At 48.9% G+C, this 19,898-nt stretch overlaps 8 protein-coding genes across 8 annotated transcripts, besides 1 other annotated feature; 4 read left to right on the plus strand and 4 right to left on the minus strand.

Moving 5' to 3' along the window:
* Positions 1–101: 101 nt before the first annotated feature.
* On the plus strand, positions 102–1,629 carry An16g07520 (uncharacterized protein; the record flags this gene model as incomplete). The annotated part of the gene is made up of 4 exons (XM_059745285.1): positions 102–399; positions 536–707; positions 778–1,394; positions 1,454–1,629. The coding sequence occupies 4 exons, from the start codon at positions 102–104 to the stop codon at positions 1,627–1,629; spliced, it is 1,263 nt and encodes a 420-aa protein (XP_059606795.1).
* A 482-nt stretch (positions 1,630–2,111) lies between these two features.
* On the minus strand, positions 2,112–3,722 carry An16g07530 (uncharacterized protein; the record flags this gene model as incomplete). Its single annotated transcript, XM_001398016.3, has 1 exon — positions 2,112–3,722. The coding sequence occupies one exon, from the start codon at positions 3,720–3,722 to the stop codon at positions 2,112–2,114; it is 1,611 nt and encodes a 536-aa protein (XP_001398053.3).
* A 671-nt stretch (positions 3,723–4,393) lies between these two features.
* Positions 4,394–6,140, plus strand: An16g07540 (uncharacterized protein; the record flags this gene model as incomplete). The annotated part of the gene is made up of 2 exons (XM_059745286.1): positions 4,394–4,509; positions 4,550–6,140. 2 exons carry the CDS (start codon positions 4,394–4,396, stop codon positions 6,138–6,140), a joined length of 1,707 nt encoding a protein of 568 aa, XP_059606796.1.
* A 1,593-nt stretch (positions 6,141–7,733) lies between these two features.
* Positions 7,734–8,613, minus strand: An16g07550 (uncharacterized protein; the record flags this gene model as incomplete). Its single annotated transcript, XM_059745287.1, has 7 exons — positions 7,734–7,756; positions 7,801–7,804; positions 7,906–7,927; positions 7,959–8,049; positions 8,163–8,183; positions 8,368–8,408; positions 8,591–8,613. The coding sequence occupies 7 exons, from the start codon at positions 8,611–8,613 to the stop codon at positions 7,734–7,736; spliced, it is 225 nt and encodes a 74-aa protein (XP_059606797.1).
* A 3,321-nt stretch (positions 8,614–11,934) lies between these two features.
* Positions 11,935–13,819: a mobile genetic element (Remark: Tndm3 has a short direct repeat at the site of insertion.;~Title: probable transposon Tndm3 - Aspergillus niger).
* On the minus strand, positions 12,066–13,710 carry An16g07560 (uncharacterized protein; the record flags this gene model as incomplete). The annotated part of the gene is given in 1 exon segment (XM_059745288.1): positions 12,066–13,710. A coding segment is annotated over 1 exon segment (1,645 nt), but the record flags the coding sequence as incomplete, so codon positions are not given.
* Positions 13,820–15,442: 1,623 nt separating the features above from the next.
* Positions 15,443–16,776, plus strand: An16g07580 (uncharacterized protein; the record flags this gene model as incomplete). Its single annotated transcript, XM_059745289.1, has 4 exons — positions 15,443–15,826; positions 15,897–16,233; positions 16,282–16,378; positions 16,548–16,776. 4 exons carry the CDS (start codon positions 15,443–15,445, stop codon positions 16,774–16,776), a joined length of 1,047 nt encoding a protein of 348 aa, XP_059606799.1.
* Positions 16,777–17,424: 648 nt separating this feature from the next.
* Positions 17,425–18,715, minus strand: An16g07590 (hypothetical protein; the record flags this gene model as incomplete). Its single annotated transcript, XM_059745291.1, has 5 exons — positions 17,425–17,535; positions 17,937–18,032; positions 18,110–18,235; positions 18,330–18,525; positions 18,699–18,715. The coding sequence occupies 5 exons, from the start codon at positions 18,713–18,715 to the stop codon at positions 17,425–17,427; spliced, it is 546 nt and encodes a 181-aa protein (XP_059606800.1).
* A 256-nt stretch (positions 18,716–18,971) lies between these two features.
* On the plus strand, positions 18,972–19,734 carry An16g07600 (uncharacterized protein; the record flags this gene model as incomplete). Its single annotated transcript, XM_059745292.1, has 6 exons — positions 18,972–19,015; positions 19,187–19,211; positions 19,298–19,355; positions 19,485–19,491; positions 19,581–19,646; positions 19,713–19,734. 6 exons carry the CDS (start codon positions 18,972–18,974, stop codon positions 19,732–19,734), a joined length of 222 nt encoding a protein of 73 aa, XP_059606801.1.
* Between the last annotated feature and the right edge of the window lie 164 nt (positions 19,735–19,898).

Genomic DNA, 19,898 nt, shown 5'->3' on the forward strand with positions numbered 1-19,898 from the left:
TTCTCCGGCCTCTTCTCCGACCAGCTTCTGACGTAGATGAAATTGATATGATTTATATTTTTCTCTTCTCTGCAGTCACTCGTACTTGATCCCCTATAAGCATGGATGACCGCTCGCATCTGTATATCGGCACTGCCTTCGTCGCTGGTGTCCTTCTCACGCTGGGGTTTAAAGATCTTGTCTACCCGGAATTAGAGCGCCGCGTCAAAGACTACTACTACTACCAGGCAAGCTCGCAAGAGAAGACAGCAGCAACCTCTGAAGATGCCTTGAGCGCCAGACCGGGTCCTCCAGCGATCGTTGAAGGCATTGAGGGCTGCATTGGAAACACACCTTTGTTCCGAATCAAATCATTGTCCGATGCGACGGGGTGCGAGATTTTGGGCAAGGCCGAAGTACGTCATTCCACTTCTACTTCGTCCATATCTACATTGATCCTGTAACAACAATAAACGGGGTATATCTAACAAGGCTATAGTTCCTCAATGGAGCTGGACAAAGCTCCAAGGACCGTGTGGCGCTGAGTATGATCCAGATAGTAACGCAATCCCACCCACCCCTCTGGACTGTCTCTTACATTCCCCGCAGGCCGAAGAACACGGTATCCTGAGACCTCATTCAGGAGACACGATTTATGAGGGCACTTCCGGCTCTACGGGGATCTCCTTGGCTACCTTGGCCCGTGCGAAAGGCTATCTCGCGCACATGTTCGTATCCCATAGTTACTTCCTTTCCTACAACTCTGCTACAAGCTCTCATATTAACGGCACTCCCCAGTTGTATGCCATCAGACCAAGCGATTGAGAAATCCAACCTCCTCCTCAAATTAGGCGCCATCGTCGACCGCGTACCACCCGCGCCCATAGTGGAGAAGGACAACTTTGTGAACCGCGCGCGAGCCCTTGCGCAAGCGCAAACCGCATCGAACACAGACGGAAGAGGTTTCTTTGCCGACCAATTCGAGAACGAGTCCAACTGGCGGGCACATTTCAGTGGCACGGGCCCTGAAATCTATGCGCAATGCGAGGGGAAACTGGATGCTTTCGTGGCGGGCGCTGGGACTGGGGGTACCATCTCTGGTGTGGCACTCTTCCTGAAGCCAAAGATACCGAACTTGCATGTGGTACTGGCCGACCCTCAGGGAAGTGGCCTGTACAATAGGGTTCGTTTTGGCGTCATGTTCGACTACAAGGAGAAGGAAGGCACTAGACGACGGAGACAGGTCGATACTATTGTTGAAGGAATTGGGATCAATCGTGTGACGGCGAACTTTGAGGCTGGGAAGGAGCTGGTTAATGACGCAGTCAGAGTGACGGACGCTCAAGCTTTGGCTATGGCTAGGTGGCTTGTAGAGAAGGACGGCATATTCATCGGCAGTAGCAGTGCCGTGAACTGTAAGTGCTCCCAAAGATTCCTTTGGCGTGTCAATCATGCTAAATCTCCCATCACACAGGCTTCGCGGCAGTGAAGACGGCAATGAAGTTGGGACCCGGTCACAGGATTGTGACAGTGCTGTCTGATTCGGGTTCGAGGCATCTTTCTAGGTTCTGGGCCAAAGCCGGAGATGTTGGTGGCGCCGTGGATACAAAGCTGGAGGATGTTTTGAACGCGAAGGAAGAGGAATATTAGAAGCTACGATTCAGTGCGGACAGCATGGGGTTCGTCACAGGCAAAGAAAGACAAGGCAAGAGAAAAGGTATCATTAATGGGCCTCCGGGAAGATCCCCGGCCAGGGGCGACAAAGCCCAAACATGCTATTCCCGCTATGCATGATGCTGATGCTAGTGTCGGACATGGTGGCGGCCAGAACCATGCTCGTTGGCGCTGAAACCGACCACCTGGGATCCCCTCGGCCTTACCCGGACGAACCGTGGCGGTGGCTCCCATTCGCGCTAGATAGAACCGCGCGATTGTCTACGGCGTCCTGTCATCCAGACTTGCTCTAGTGGGTCGTGGCATGAATCTGGCAAAAGGTCGTGCTCGGGGCGATCGTCCCCACTGACTGGTTGCACGTCTTGATTCGAATCGAACTCTGACTCAGTTGCCGCGAATCGGCTTTATCCCGTCCTTGTCAGTCGACGCGGGCGCCCAATGATTATTCTTCGTGGGAACTAAACGGCTCCGCCACTCCAGAGCTGCAATAGTTCAAATTCGATCTCCGCAAGTGGGCGTCCAGGAAGTCTTGCACGGACGGTGGCCCACGAGAGGTTGTGTTGGTCTTTGATTTTGGTCAGCTCTTCCCGCTCCTGTTTGGTCCACGGTCTGGACAATGGAGGCGGGTTCGCTCGGCGTTCACTCCAGTGCGTTTTATTCCAATTAAGGAGTTGGGGCAAGTTTTTGTGTGGAAGTTGGTCGACAATCTCGTTCCATTTTCTCCCCTGTACTTGCCTCATCTCAATAATTAACCTTGCTTCATCTGGACTAATGTACGTCCGAACACGTTTCTTCGTAGGCGTCGTCGTATCAGGATCGCCTGGAGGGTTCTCCGCCGATACATTCGTTATACTTTCAGAAGAAGCCCCACTCTTTTGGGCGGAAGTGCTGGTCGCTGCTGCCCGCTTCTCTGAATCATGAGAGTCGGTTACGGCGGCCAGATGCTTCCGCATGGCTGCCTGATCATGTTGGCCATCGGGGGCCTGGGATAGAATGTCCTTCAGATGGGAAATGTAATCGGAACGAACAAAGTATTGCTGGCAAGACGCGCATCGGTTCTTCGCACGGCTTGGCGGGTGTGATTCCGAGCGCTTTCCTCGGATCTCCATGCCCCGTTTGGGCGTCGGCGAGGGCTCATAGTCTTCCTGCAACGGATCGTCGGATTCGTCTCCGTCTGGCGTCTCTGCAAAGGACCAGTCGCACACGACGGGGCTGGAATGATGCTTCCTCCCCTGCGGTGACCTCTGAGGCTTCGTTGCGCGTTTTTGTCCAGAGCCCCGTCGAGAGGACCAAGGAAGTGCCCAGATAGATCTTGATCCCGGTGGAGACTGAGACCGCACAGTATTGAAAGAAGGCGCAGGACGTGACTTGTTCCATGTAGGCGTAGCAAAGTCCCCGCTAATTTCAGGAACGCGCCATATCGCCTCCACCGCCTCACTGAACTTGACTTCCTTGGATTGGGCGGATGCTTCAGCCGCAGAGTTTGCTTTTTCGATGGCCGGTTTCCCTGTGGCATCTGCCGTCACCTTTCGGCCCCGAGAGCCACCCGGGTTATTCTGGACGCATAATGCAGTATCCAGCAGCGAGTCCGAACTAGACCCCTCATCGTTGGTGTCCGGGTCGTCATTGGCTGCTTCGCCTATAATGGCGTCCCATGGCTGGTCCCGGACCAGCCCTGTTTGCGATGGCATCGACGCCGGTGGATGCTGCGATTGCGTGCCGCCGTCATCTCCTGCAGCATCACCTCCGATTTCTTCTGCATCAGGAGAATGAGCAGAACTGCCCAACGCAACATTATCCGCTTCGGGATTTGAAGGTGCAGTAAAGTCCGTCTCGAACAGCCAACCATTCTGTTCCCCGGTATCATCTTCACCCTCCATGGCCTGGATGTGGCCATTGTTCACAATTATATTTCCGGTTTGCAAATCAATTTCGTCGCCAACGTCGGTAAAGTCCTTGCCGTATTTTTCAAAAATGCCTTCGAAGATCGACTTCAAACGGAGATCATTCTGCGCACGTGCTTCGTGAATGTCCATATCGTCCAGCTCTTCCTCGGGTTCCGGCCCCATGGAGAAGCGTGGTCTTTTCGCAGGCCGTTCCATTGTCTCTTTTTGTCTCGTTGAGCTATAGTTGTATTATCTTGGGTGCGCTTGAGGGGGAGAGTAGCGACGAAGAAGGATTCCAGCGCTGCTTCTGCGGAACAGAACACCGAGCAAAAAGGTCGTTTGATTCAAGGTTGTGGCATCGCCTGCTGAAAGCTCTTTACACTTGTAGTTAGTAAGAGGTAGCGCAAAAAGTAAAGCAGCGGAATGACCGATTCATAGAGACAGACACAGAACCAAACAAGGTAGAACAGAGTAAGGACGGAGCAGTTATTGACATAGTAACTCCCGAGTACACAGAAGAGGGACATTTCAATGTCTGTTGAACAACAAAAACACATTTCAAGAGCTTTGAGACAGGCTCAGCTCGAAGTGTTTAACACGGACTATGCATACCTTTTAGAGTCTCAAACCAACCGACTTTGCATTCCGGCTGTCTGAAGCTGCATTGAGTGAACAGAACCATTGGAACTCCCGGTCGGGGAAAGAAAGACGCCAAAACACGCGCCGCGCACGGATTGCCGCATGACGTCTCGCGAAATGCGATCCCCTGCCGACCATCCCAACATCCCTCTCGTACTTCTCGGTTTCTCCCTGGCTCCCGTCAGACAAACCACCATTTCCACTTCACGACCATAATGCCAGGGCGGCTATTCCCATCATTTCGCCATGTATTGCCAGAAGTGCCGGACTCCCTTGAAGTTGGATGGCTCTCTAGAGTCCCTCAACCCCGCCGCCTTCGACCTGCTGATCGGTAGGTAATCTCAGCTTTGGCCTCTCCTCTCTCTCTCTAGTTGCCCGGAATCGAGCCGGAAATTAACCATATCTCTCGTCGCAAACTATCCAGGCTCAACAGGTAGATCCCTGCCAGACCATGGCACCCATTCGTCATCCCGACCTTCCTACCCCCAAGAGCGACGAGAGCTTTACGACCGGGCCTCTAAGCATGCTACATCACCGGTGTATCGAAGATCGGTTCCAGCTCCCCGCCAGGCAGGCAGTAATCAGACCAACCCTCCCAGGCTAGGCCGAGGTGACAGTGGTAACATGTCGTTTGTGATGCTCACGGAGTCTCAAGTTGGGCCACCACATGGACTGTCTGGTATCAGCGGCGATAGTCCCTCGAACAGTAAGCCGCCGGTCAGCACACAGTCCAATGATCGCGGGCCGGACGACGCATCCTTCGCAGATCAAGTCGAACGAACAAGCCGGCTGTTTGATATAATCTCCGCGCGATCCGACATTGACCATCCTATCTGCACGGAATGCACCGAGATGCTCGTGGACGGTTTACAGCAACGACTAGTAGATGCCACAAAGGAGCGGGATGCATACATTTCATTCTTGCGAAACCTGAATTCCTCTGTCCCCACAGCTGAAGAGCTCGAGGCGGCCCAGAAGTCGCTACAGGAGACCTTGGACGCGGAAAAGCTCGCCTTTGAAGAGCTCCTTGCGTTGGAAATAGAGAAACAAGCTTTGGATGAAGAAATCGCCGGCTTGGAGGAGGAAGCTCGTCAATTGGATCTTGAAGAAGAAAAGTTCTGGCGTGATCGCAATTCATTTGCTTTGACCCTCTCCGATTTCCAGAACGAACGCGATGCGCTAAACATGAAATACGACCATGACTCTCGCCAGCTTGAGAGACTACAAAGGACCAATGTGTACAATGATGCCTTCTGCATCGGTCACGATGGCTACTTTGGAACGATCAATGGGTTGCGGCTTGGTCGATTGGCTAACCCATCAGTAGATTGGCCCGAGATTAATGCTGCTTGGGGTCAGACAGCGCTCCTTCTGGCAACCATCGCCGACAAGTTAGGCTTCCAGTTTCAAGGGTATCAAATCAAGCCAATGGGATCTATGTCCAGAATAGAGAAGATCGAGCAGTCTCGACCATCCCCGGCTCAGTCGGCGCTGAGTGGAGCAAATGCGATGTCATCCGCACCTCCCAAGATCACCGTCCTCGACCTGTTCTCGTCGGGCGAGCTGCCTCTAAATCTTCCTTGGCTTCACCGCCGGTTTGATGCAGGCATGGTGGCGTTTCTGGAATGTTTACGTCAACTAGGTGAATTTGTGGAGAAGACGCCGGTGCCTGTGCCCTCAAATCGCCGGGGTCAGGCCAACACTGCAGTGCCCGGATTGAAGCTTCCATACGAAATCAAGCGCGACAAGATTGGCGACGCCAGCATCAAGCTTGGCTTCAACCAGAACGACGAAACCTGGACCCGTGCGTGCAAATACACCCTGACCTGTTGTAAGTTCCTGCTGGCGCATGCGAGCAACGTTGCTAGCGCGGGATCCAGTAATTCTGCTGCCGTCGCAGCAGCAGCAGTTGCAGCTGGCGAACAAGCTGGGATGCCTACGACTAACCCTACGACCAAATGAAGCCGTCATATGGTATAGACCGACAGTGCGGGATTAAACAAAACTGCAACCCCCTGCCCTGCTTCACTACCTTTGCAATTATTAATGGGACTGATTCCCATCGACCCTGCAGCTTACAACCCGATGTTGGGTAACGTACTTTGCTCATCATAGCTCTCACCGGATGGACTTGATGAAACTTGGATGGATGAAAGCAAATACCTGGTCATGAGCAGTGTGAGGTGGCAGCATGGCACTTCAGCATGTATTCAACCCACCATGCTTTCTCTTCCTTGCGTCACGCGGTTGTAGCATGACCACCAGCAGCAACCTTTTTCCCAGTGAAACTTAGCAGCATATGATCAACGATACCGCGCAGTAGTTGCTATTTACGTATTGCCTCTTTTGTCTTCTCCCGTGGCCAGTTTTTGCGTCCGAAGCCTGGCGGTGTCGGAAGAGAACGATGATCACCTCGACAAGCCGGCTGGGATCCAGTGGACCGGCCCTGACAGGGATAGACAGGCAGGGAAGGTGTCACTTGAGTCTCCTTCTGGTATTGGCTGAAGGTTCAGCCTGCCTTGACAGATGCCTTTGAGCAAAATGTGGTAGAGACGGGAGATCGTCCTCTAGTTGTCGGGAGCAGTGTGTGAGAGAAGCGAGAGTGTGGGTGGGTTCTCCGGAATCTGACACGACCAGACACTCAATCCTGTAAGCGAGATGCAGGATTGGCTTCATGAATGACTCCTGCGTACGATTATCCTTGGAGGCAAGATAGACAGTGGGCCACATGGGAGCCAGCCATGGCTTCCCTTCCAACGGACATGACTGCCTTGCCTGGACTTGTCTGCCTGCTTTCCTGCCTGTCTCACCCCCCATTGCTTCTTTTAATCACAGACACCCGCAGACTCGCCATCTCCTGCGCTCGCATCCTGATTGGACTGCAGCGCCTTCATCTCAATTTCGCAGGTCCGGCGTGTCGGGCGCGCCAAACCCCCAGGTTCCCTGCAAGTCCGAACGAAAGGGCCAAATGGACGAAAGTTGACGCCGCGTCGCGGGTGCGAAAACAAAGGAAACAAAGGGAAAATCAGCCTAGAGATGCAGCCACCATCATTCGGACATTGTGCGGATCCATGGCGCCGGGTCTTTACCCACTTTCTCAATCTCGCCCTCTCATCCTCTTCCCTCTCGCTCCTGTTTCGTTTCCCCCCCTCCTTCCAATGTCATACAGATAGCCCAGGGATGATCCTACAACTGTCGCAAAAGAAATCATAACCTACTGCTGGGAATGTTTCGGCCCGCCCCCGGGGGGAGCCACACCCCTAAAAAAAACCACGCTAGATAACTCCTACATCCCATGCTAATCCACACGAGGAGAGGAGAAGAGGAGAAGAAGGAGGAGGAGAAGGTGGTGGTAGTGCACCATCGTCTCCATCCATCCATCCCATTCCCTTTCCCCTCCTCATTTTTCCTCTTCCTTCTTACACTGATGTCCATTAGCGCATGGTCTAACTGACGGACTGGCGGGCGCGACACGCACGGGAAACGGAAGCACTATTCACGGCGCGACATTAGCGTCTTTCGCTCAGTTTTTTCTTTCCTTCTCCTTTCGTCTTTTCAAATCCCTGGTCGAATTGATACTAGATACATACATACATACACACATACACACATACACACATACATAACTAATTAGGAGATTTTGCAATAAATCCAAGTTACTATCCGTCAACCCTCATCACTATCAACTTAAACCCCCCGACTTTCTGTCGGTCATAAATTCACAAACCAAATTACTAGGCGTATTCCCCCTCCGTAAGTAGTAAGTAGTTTATCACTCACCATGTATAATAATCTGTAATATGAATATCCCCAAGGGTCAGTTCCTCTTTTTCATATGTACTTTTGCCCCAAACCCCCCAGTACTTATCACCTACTTACTATATACTTACCCCCATTAGCCCTGTTTTGCTCTGGAAGTCTAGTAGTACCTATTTCTCCTCACATACTAGTACTATAGTCCAGTGAACAAGGGACAAGACTCACACCGTATAACCGTAGCTAATCCTGCCTCACTTAAGTATTAAGCCAGCAATAAAACAAAAGCACGTTCTGTAGGTTAGTAAAGAGAATCTTGTATTTTATTTAATCTATGTATGTATGTATGCAAGTTTGGATATGCCGCCGGTGGTTGCCTTGTTCCATATCCGGTGTATGTATTGATGCCGTAACGGAGTAGATACATACATACGGCCATACATACATGTATACATAGTAGCCTGCCTGATTAGTCTTGAAAAACCGTAGTAATATTGTAATGATCGCGGTCGTGCATGCAGTGCTTTGTTTCAGCCCTTACGTGATGCTAACTAGACTAAATCTTGGGGCGGATGATATTCGAATGCAAAAGAGAGAGGGGGGAAGGAGAAGGGCATCTGGACTACTACTTACTATCCGGCTATCTGCTTACTTACCTAGATAGGTATGGGTTGATCATGACTGCATGTAGGTACTTTTGGCCGGGTGATTTCCGGCGGAGGAAGAATCAGAGACAAGAAAATGATTTTGCTTCTTGTATTTCTTTTCTCTCTGCGTTTTAATTCCTTTTTCTTATACTTATCAGAGGGTGCCATGGTGATATTGCCTCGGTATGGCGTAACGAGTTAGAATGGATTTCCCGACGCTGAAAGGCAGGAATTATCAGGATGGAGTATCATACCGTATCGCGTATCTTTAAACAGATAGCACAGATACGGCAGTTTGGGGCAGGGAAGGGAGGGTTTGGTGGGCAGGCTTCGATGTGGTTAGAGCTTAAGAGGCTAGTCCTCGAGAAAAGAAATCAGCCGTCAGTTGTGATATGTCGTGGTCGATAACTTGATTCTCACGACGCCGACGCACTGCGATGATCGGCTGAACTTGGCCTTCTAGTGCCAATGCATGGAAGCATTTTGAGTAAATCCTATGTCAGCTGCAAAGAGAGTGCCCGACAGACAGCAGGACGCCGAGGCGTTGAAGCATAGATCCCCACCACACTGGACGGAAGGATTGAAATGTTCGGCTCTTCCGCAGAGCCCACTAGGTTAGCCTCACCATGTTGAGCAACATTCGGATAGTGCTGACCCAAGCGAGGATGGTCTTTCGGATCTGCTGGCGGACACAGCATGTAAAACCTTAGATCGAATGCTGATGGTGGACACTCCAACCCCAAGAACGAGAGCCATCAGGGGCAACAAATCAATCCAGCACAAGCTCTTTCACCATTCATCGGTCCATATCTTACACCGTGCAATGTGGCTGGCTGGAACCCTCCCACGAGGATGGGCGGTCCTTGAAGAACATTGGCTAGCATACGCCAGAGCAAGAAAGTGAGTTTCTGTCGTCCTCAGCTGTGCTCAGCAGGACTCAGCTCACTCTGCTCTATGGGTCACAGCAGAGGAGCAGAGTAGACATCATCAGGACCAGATGACACATGCACTATGTACAAGGTTGTGGAAGGTTTGCCCAAAAAGTGCGAAAGTACCAAGCTGACCTCTGTCAGCCCTTGGCTAACTGGCACACCTTGCTGAATGTCCTGGTTCGTTTTCCAAGGCAATGCGCAGCGCCGGGGCTCCAATAGCCTGAATCGTTATCGTGCACCGAAGCAGGTGGATCGGACTATAATGGCAAAATGGTGCCTTTCCCACAGCGTTGTACCGGTACAGAAAGGTAAGGAACACAAAGCCACTAACCATGGCTTCAGGTAGTTATATCACTTAAGTATAGAGCCCTAGGCAGTCTGTGCTCCCACCGTTCGTGCTCTCTGTGGCTGTTCTGATGTCATCAAACTTGAAGATCCCCATGGGCTGAGTGAGTTTTTGCCCGCAGTGAGTGATGGTGAGACACCGATCAGGACAGAAAGTGTATTGTTCCCCGAGGGTGCTAGTGGCGAATCCCATGCACTGGTCGACGACGGCGAAACCAAGTTGATCAGTGGCCGGTTTAGTGAGGCACACAATACTTGAAACGAACCGATTCCAACCCTGACAGCCAAAAAGAAACAACAGTTAGGGTAACAAGAACAAGGACATTGATCCAACCTACTCACTTGTCAGACTGCATTGATGTCCGTTCATGTTGAGTCTGAGTCCCTTGAGGCAGCCATAATATTTTCTAAACTGTAAGGACAGGAACAACACCAGCTACTGAAATCCTGAATATTCCACGGTAGTTGTGCTCAGGCCGACTCGGCAAGCTTGGACAGGTATTAAGAAGGAAGATAGTCCATACAATGGCTCCGGTCGTAAATACCGTACCTATGCTCTTGTTGTATTTTTGCATCCCCGGCTGAAGTTTGGGTGGGAAAAACGGGCGGACCTCCGATCCGAACCGTCAATTTGACGGGCCGAAAGTTCCAGCTGTCGTTGAATGTCGTCCCAAGGTTGTTGCTCATGAAGAAACCTGATATTGGGAATTTGGGCGACCCTCACGGCGGAGAAATTATTAGATGGGCGCTGCAGTGGAGATCATCCAGAATGTGAACAGGGAAGAATTGAAGTGATCCCTCCCTCTTACTCTCGGAAAACGAGGCAATTCATCCCCCCTGATCAAGGGAGCGTCCAAGCCACAGTCATGGAAATGAAAGTTTCGCTTGGGAGAGCTCAGGCCTCATCCTATGATCCTTGCTATGATCCAACTTTGCCACATCGGGTCATGAGCCCACTCATCAGGACACGGACGCGTGTTTGGAAGTCCCGTCCCGAAGATCCACGAATCCAACTCAAGCCAAAGAAAAATAAAAATGTCAGCAAAGAGACAGCAAAAGAATGTAGCCGCAGTCCATCCATCCACAACTTGATTATAAAGTGATGGCCGAGAATTAAGGCGAGTGTTGGCCCATTCCTGGTGATTTGGCATGATCATGATCGCTCCTGCCCTTTCTAGATCGCTGAATTCTAGGCTTCATTGGCACCTTAAGCAGATCTCGGGGCGATGTTAGAGCGAACAGGAGGACATCCTTCCCCGACACTCTTCCCCTCTCCCTCCCCCCTGTCAAGCTTGAGAGGAACGAGCTCCTTGGTGTCAGGAGCCTACTAGTAGTAATTAGGAGACGCAACGGAAGTATGACTGGGGTTTGGATATATACGTTGGAGCTAGATGGATCCTTCGAGTTGTTGCACCTGCAGAAATGGCGCAGATTTTATATGAAGGGACCACTTAACTCCTAAGTAGTATGGCCGTCGGATGGGTCGCAGGCTAAAGACCTCGGCGCTTCAGTTCAAGTTGTCTCCGTTTTTCGCATCGAACCGGGTTCTCAACCTTCCGTCTACGCTTTTGTTTTATTATTCATTTTCTTTTTTGGTTTTGTTTCTCGGAAAAGTTGAGAAGACTACCTTCAGTTTTGGCGTTTGTTGCGGGTGAAGCAGAAAATCATCCATGGCGTCATTGTGGAAATATTCTCCAAGGCGTTTAGTAAATACTAGGAGTCTAGAGCAACTGGGTACCTTCTCCCGAGGAAAGGCGTCTAGGCTACTTTGTATTAACCCGGGCATACCAAACACTGCCTCACCCTCCCAAGAGAGATAGATCGATAGCAATAAGTAGTACTTTAAGTAGCTAACTTACGACTGCCCTACTTCATGCTGGCATACCGTTGTAACTCAAACCTCCTCTATATCACATCTGCAAAACATTAAGGGAGGGCAGAAAAGAAAATAAGAAAAGAAATCCCAAACAAAAAAATGAAGAGAGCATGTTATTCCCCCATTCAGCGATACACCTGCACTATTCAGGAAATAGGTCTTAGCTTCCGAGGCGGTTGACCAGGTTGACTCAGGCAAGGTAACGTAAGCGGCAAGCGAGTCGGCCACGTAAGCGAGTCGGCCACCTCCGCTAGTAGTATATCATCATTCTGATTTACATACAAAATGATGCTTTTTGAACACCTAATTCAACGCTTAAAAGCGCTCTATCTCAAGATACTGCTCGATTAGGACATCTAGTACGTATATGCCCTACAATATGGCACGCGCTACACCTAGGAGGCGCCCGACGGCGTGGTTGATCCTCCCTAGGGCCTGCATCCCCAGCCTGTTCTTCCAATATTCTAGCATGGTTGAAAGCCTCAAGCGCTTCTTGTACAGTGAGGCCATTCAAACCATCCATTTGATGTTGATTGCGTTTCTGCTTGGTGTTTCGTTTGTCAAGAGCTTCACGTAGTTGGCGATTTTCATGCTCAAGTAGTACTGTATGATTCAAAGCAACCTCCGCGCCTTTGAAGATGTACGATAAGGCTGACTGTATTGGTGTAGCTGGAGTATCTTGTTGTTGAAGTAATTGAGATAGTGTAGACTCGTACTTCTTGAATTGCCTCGAATTCCTTGGTGTTTTTGTAAAGATCGAAGAAGAGGAGGTGCTTTGACTGCTCGGACGGCTGGTCTCCTTGAAAATCATATTCTCTAGTATCTTGCTGGGATCTAGAGGAACAAGACCTGAAGCTCTAAAAGCGCTTTGTATATTTGCTTTAGTAAACGCTTGAGCATGGGCTTTCGGATACATGTCAAGAAAATCAACCTTCTCGATATGATGATATCCCGTACGGATAAGCTGTTGAACTTGATCTTTGTAGGCCTTCTTCAAAGGCGAAAAGCATGCAACATCTAGAGGCTGACATAGATGTGAGGAATTAGCAGGCATACAGACAGGTATAATCTGATTTTGATAACATATGTCATCAAATTGAGGTGTTAGATGCGAATCATGCCCGTCAAGTACGAGGAGGCTATATTGACCTGTTCTTCGTGTTTTGATGTATGGAATGAAGTGATCTTTGAGCCATGCTTCCCCAATCTCTCGTGTAGTCCATCCATTTGAGGATATAGCAATCCTCCAGGAAGATGGTAGACTTCCTTCGTACCAAGCTTGAATATGTGTTTTTGCTTTTAACACTAAATATGCTGGTAGCACCCATCCAGCAGCGTTGATACACTCAATTGAAGTTATCCATTCGCGATTCCCTGGCTGTATAAGAAAGGGTCTTCCTTGACATGTTGAGCGTATTACTACTTTAGTAGTACCCAGGATACCCATAGCAAAGCCAGTTTCATCGAAGTTATAGATATCTTCGTCGACAATGCCGTATGTTGATATAGCAGTTTGTACGCGTTTAAACCACATCTGAATAGCTTCAGGTTCTTCACACTTCGCTCGTTTGTAGTTGATTTGACGGCTATATCGACTTTTTCAAGGAATCATGCCTTGAGATGTAGTTGGTAACCCATTTTTGTCCGACAGAGATAGTTGTATTTTGACCACGCTTTTGAAGTAGTAGATTCGCCATTTCACGGACTTGAGAGTGCTTTGGTGGTGCACCACGTTGATCTAGCGATATAATCCATTTTTCAAGTGATTCTTCCTCTATAGAGGTCAATTTATGTGAGTTGGCTCTAGTATCCTTGCGAAATTTGAGCCCATTTAGGCGATCTTGAAGTGTTGATCGGGGAACTTGAAAAACGCGTGCAGCTTCACGAATAGATTTTGTATGACCTTTCTGAATAGATTCAACTGCTAAACAGAGCCTGCCCTCTTGTTCCACCAACTCTTTTGATGATTTAGGCATTTTTGGTGGTGTAATGGCTGTTTGGATAGCATCGCTTTCGGAGGCGTGGACGAGTTTCGATGGGGTGGCCGACTCGCTTACGTGGCCGACTCGCTTGCCGCTTACGTTACCTCGTAACGCCTAAATTAGTGCCTGCCCACCTGATGATGATTTTGATTCCACATTATGATGATGGTTTATTACAATTACGACAAACTGCGAACTGTCGGGACTCCATACATCCATACATCCATACAGACCGGAACAGACAGAACGTGACAAAAGTACACGGACCACTTCATATAATCCATGATTGGCTCGCGGGAACCAGGATAGCGACATCCGCGGGCTTTTCAGCAGCAGGTCGCCGCAAAGGGTAGGCGGATGCTATTGGCCCTGCCAGTCAGCAGCGGTACTTTTATTTAGCGGCCGTACTAGGTTTACCCCAGCGGCGAACCACCCGGTTGCCCTGTGGGATCCTCGCCTAGCAGTGGAGAGGAAGTACTTACTTGCTGCGCAGACGCCTGCGGCCTGCGGTATTGACAATGTTTACTCTCTCATGGCCCGAATTAGCACTTGTTCTGATGTATTTTATTTTCCCCTTTCCTTTTTCTTTTCCCTATTACTTTCTAATTTTTTTTTGACTCTTCTGGGTTTCCGGTTTTACTTATGATACTCTTTACTCTCCTTCCCCCCCCACCTTCCTCCCTTCTCACCCATTACGCTCATGATTTATGACCAACAGAGTTAAAATTGAAAAAATGCGTCTCTTTCCCCAATTGGACAGGGATTTGATGACTTACTTTACTTCCCGAATGTTTCATTCCAATGCTGCTGTCTTCTCCTGTTTGTTGGCATCGTTTGGTTGGGAGGAAGGGATCCAGATGGCCGGTCAGCCAACGTACATTACTTACTAACATGCATACCCCGTAGTACTAACTCTCTGCTGGCTCCTCCTCGTCAATTAGTCTGAATTATTTTCCCCATCGACAAGCAAGAGTAATAGTTATGGTTGCTATTATTATTATTAGTTGCGGTAGTATTATCAATTTATTATTATTATTATTATTACTGTCACCATTACTTCTCCTGATTTCTTTTCAGTGATTTTTCCAGACTAAGATTATCGCTATTGATTTTATCGCCTTGGCTGGCGGTTGTCGAACACCGTGACAACTCGACAGCACTGACTTGACAGACTGACAGACTAACCAACTAACTAACTAACTGACCACTACCTTTTTTTTACTTTACTTACATACTCTTTCAGTCTCGTTGAAATCCCCCGAACTATATCACCATCAATTCCCGCCCTCCACAGAACACGATCTACTCCCACCAGCTAACTGCTAGTAAGACCGCGACCCTGTTTCGCGCCTGCTGCTGCTTCTGCTGCGGCCTTTGGCTTCATCAGCCTCCACTGCTGCTAGCTAGTCTAGTTAATCCCTCTTCTGCTCACCCTGACACAATTCCCCCTCCGTTGACGACGTCTCTTTTCCGTACGGCTTTCTGTCTGCATAACCACTTTTCCCTCCTACTTCGCCTTTTATCTTCGACCTCATTCTTCCCCCCCAAGTTATCTATCTAGCCTCTCCACTTTCTACTCCCGTCTCTCCCCTCACCTGTTTCCTTACTCTCTTTTCAACTACTCTACCCGGTCTCTGCTGTGATACGAGCTTCCGCCTAGCTGATCCGCACGTCCCGCTCCGTTTCAGAGTATGGTTGACGAGCAATATTCAGTGACTATTTCATGATGGATGGTTCCATTCCGCCGCCGTCCACCACGACTACGACCACCTCCACCCCCTCTACCACCACTATTCCAACTTCCTCTTCATCAACCGTTTTCCGACCTCGCAAATCAGAGGATTGGAATGAGTATCGTACGGCCATCGAGAATCTCTACCGAGACAATCAGCTCAAGCTCCGCGATGTGAAGAGAATCATGGAGCGTGACTATAACTTTGTTGCATCGTACAGCCTTCCATTTCTCTTTTTTACCATTCCTGCCCTGTTTCCTGCCTTTCCCTCTCTCCCTCGTATTTGTCATTCTGCCATTTACGGGCTTGCATTGCTTGTCCCTCTGCAGAAATGCTCTGTTCCTTCCTTTTACCTCCAAAAGCGGAAGAAGAGGACAGTGCGTCATTGTTATTGATGTTGCTTTTTTCTTCTATTTCCCTTCCCTTCCCCACTCCTGGACAAATCAGCTTGGTTATAGGCTTCCCCTGACATTCAAACTTTCCAGAGAAAAACAATACAAAGACCGCCTGGCTGCATGGCATGTCCGCAAGAATATCAAGGCCAAAGAAGTCCATGTCATGATCCGAAAGCAGCAGAAACGAGCGGCCCGAGGCAAGCAAACAGGTTTCCGTGTTGCTGGACAGGAAGTCGACTCCAAACGCATCTCCCGCTTTGTCCGTAGATATGGATCGAACATGGAGGCCAATAATGCCCGCGAGGATCCTCCGCACAGTCCTCAGGGCCATCAGATCATCCAGCCCGTCCAACCCGTCCAGCCGATCCAGGCAACAAGTCCCGAACCAGGTAGGATACTCCCCATTCCGTCCCTAGTGCTGGGATTACTCATGTTAGCCGACAGAAACTCCCTCCGATATGAGCTATTTTACCCCACCGCCAGAGGAACGAGCAATGACATTATCACCTTCTACAGAAACACCGTCACATTTCCGTGAGCCCCCCATCCTTCTATTATTTCCCCCTTGCTATTCTACTATATGTCCTGGCCAGCTATTTTGGTGGGAACCGTCAACAAGTAGTCGGGATGGTGGAAGATTTAATTGACTAGATAACCCAGATGACGACCCACCCGAACCAGTTCGTAATCCAGGAATTGGCAGTGCACGATCTTTATCGGTCTCTTCCGGAACTATGACCAATGATATAACGAAACCCATGACTGACGGGGTCCAGGGACCAGATGGCTGGATGACCCTTGAGATGTTTCAGGAAAAGCTTTTGAAGCTTTCGAGGACACTCGATCAATCAATGTCCCGATTTGTGCCTGCCGAGGATCGCAGCCACCAGCCATCCAATACTGACCAGCATTCTCGCTCAATCGGGCAGTGAGAAGGAGGAAGAAAGATATCAACGTCCTTGGACGAAAAAAAGGAAAGATCCTGGGAATCTGTCAACATCCGTATACTCTGCTACATCCTGTTCTTTGGCAGGTTGAGTTGATTGCCTCCTTCTCCACTTGGTGTCCCTCTGTAATATTCCACTTTATTTCCCTTTGTTTTTATTTCTTTTCTTCCCATTCATCTGTTTCACAGAGTGCCGACTATATAGAGCATCCATGGCTTGAATATATTGGGAAATCGGTATAATGTAGGTTGCGAAAAAGAAAACCCCCTTAAGATGAAAGAAGATTGTGGTATTCTTACGGTGACATCTGCTGTTGTTGGCTGTTGATGGTACATACATTGTCTGACTTGTGACTCTAGTGACCTCGCTACTACTTACTTCACGGAGCGTGGCAAGGAATCCTGCTCGACGAACCCTTGGGCCAATACTACGATGATTCGTTGATTGCGATCCCAGAAGGAACCCCATGTGGAAGTGATTCTGCAGTTCACACGGACAAACTGTGAGTTCAGCTGTCATCACGGTCGGCCTTCAATCCAAGTCACCCTCAAATGCAAGGCATGACTGGCAGTGATCTCCATCGGCTCAGCGGCTATAATCCTCTGATCAATAACCTAGCACTTGGTACCCGGCTCAACAATAAGGATACTGATTACGAGCCAAGTGGATGAGCATGGAGGAGAAGGATGACATGGCAAGCCTTGCGATGGAGTAAGACCCATAATCGCCCGCACGGTGCTTGGGCTCAACACAAAGCCTCACAAAATTTGGCGTCGATTTCGATATTCATATTATGTCACAAGGCAAACCATGCACTGGTCAATCGCCGAGGTCAGAATACCGCTCTTGCTGTCTTTCATTTAAGACGCAGTAGATCGGCTGTCTCCCTATTTTGTTTTTATGGAATGGCTCTACTGGTTTAAACATTCCAGCAGAGCAATTCAGATACCGAGACAGCATGCAGAATTGCCGGGACTGTCGATCGTCCTTGTTAAATTTTTAATAAGTATCATTCGATATGGTAGCACCATGGCTGTCGATCGAGCGGTGACAAAAGATATAACCCGATCGTGCATCACTCTATCTACCATGGTTAAGTACAGGCATCAGCGATCCGTGACGAGTCCGAATAAGGAGACATAAACAGTCGAAGCACAGTGATTGGCACCTGCATTTAGCTGTAGTGCAGCCGTGGTCGGACCTGTGGACCAGGCCAATTTATGGGCCAAGTCGTCCACACCCTGCTCTACCACTAACATAGATCAGTCTTTCCATTTCAAGGCCCTTTGAAGTGCCCAGGGCTCACGGAGAGCAAGACCGGGTTCACAAAAGAGCATATCCCGAAAAGGGAGAAGACTGGTAGTAAGGAAAAAGAAAAGGCCCATGGAAGACAAAAGCAAGCGATTCTACAGGCTAAGGAAACGATATCCGCCACGGACACGGCCTGCCAAGAAAGGCCAATGGGAAGGCGAAAAAAGGGGCTGATGTGAGATGATTGTCTTTGATGCGGCAGCCGAGCCCGATCTCTACTTTGTAACAGTGAGCGCGTGCGCCTGGCCTGATTGCTGGGGCGGCCGAAAGTCGATGAATAGCAGCAGATCGGAGGGGCGAAGTGCATCGGTGGTTTTGGATTCCTGATGAGGCCCTCGCTGATCCTCGAGCCCGCGGGCACTAGCTCTCTTAGTCCCTGTCAGTCTATCAAGAGTCACTGCATAGACTGACTGCTCGCTCACCCTCGCTCGCCCATTCCCTCACAGGCCCTGATATTATTAATATCATTGGGGAGATTTCTAATTTACCCTTCACGTCAATTGCTCATCCGGCTTTTCCTGCATGCCTGTGGTATAACATGAGGGCGTCAGACTGGTTTCCCGCGCTCTAGAAGCATGAGCTCCCTACATCTTAACGTTTCATGTATCTTCATTATCTACAGATCGTCTACTACCTGTATTTATGAACTGAACTACAAAACGATTTACCTTCTCTCTATGATGTAGCCCTAGCCAAAAGTACGCATTGGGCCATTGGGCAGCAATTGAACAGAAGTCCCGACCCTTCGTTTTTACTCATCGATTATTCGTATATTATTATTAGCAAGCCAATTTAATCAATCTCCCCCCCTCCTCTCCTCTCCTCCCGGCCATTTGGCCTAAATTCCGTGGATGCCTCAGATCTGCACGATGATGTCAGGTCAGCTAAAGCCTCCGTACTTCCCGTCTGCCCAGTAAGTAAACTAATTAGTTCCTTTTTCCACCACCATCATCACTACCACCACCGCATTAACGTCATAGAAGACACCAATAATCAGTACTACTAGGTAGTTCCATACAAAAGAAACATAACAGTATCAATGTAGCATACTAACCAATACATAGATAGTTATCTTTTTCTCTAGCGCTGTATGCAAAATTACTAGCAGGGTGAGTGGGCGCAACAATTGATACAGTATGTATGTATGTTTGTATGTATCTAGTTAGTTTGACTTCGTGGTTGATTTCATACTCAGTCTGTCTATCTACTTACTTCGCTGCTGGACAGTAATAGACCTGCTTGTTTAGAATGGAGTGAGTGTTTGTGTTATATAGATTGGATGGATGGATGGGTGGATGTTATGAAGCAATAATGGATAAGAGAGGTGGGTGGATGGGTATAGTGGGTAGATAGATCGATAGATAGATACTGCTGGTTCGTAGTGGCTGGGTAGGTAATAGATAGGTGAGTAGTAGGTTAGAGGTTACGGTAACTTCTACTCAGAGAGTAGATAATTTACTAATTACTGATGGAATCAGTTGTAGTGTGTATTTAATTGCTAACTATTTACTAATAATACAATTGTTTCATGAATATCAAATTAGGTAGGTGAGTGAGTTGGGTTTACCGGTGACTGACTGTGTGTGTATCACGAACTAGATAATTACTAGTTATGTATGTATGCTGGAGTGAATAGGTCGTAAGCAGGTAGGCCACATGTCAAATTTACTTCTTACAAAGAGCCGAGGGGGAAAAAAAAGAGTAAAGGAGATAGATAGTAGATGATGAATAATATACTATATTTCGTTCCCGCTGCATGAGATAACCATAGAGGTAGGAGAAAGGGGAGGAATGAG

The sequence above is a fragment of the Aspergillus niger genome (assembly GCF_000002855.4).
Source record: "Aspergillus niger supercontig An16".
NCBI classification, from domain to species: domain Eukaryota; kingdom Fungi; phylum Ascomycota; class Eurotiomycetes; order Eurotiales; family Aspergillaceae; genus Aspergillus; species Aspergillus niger.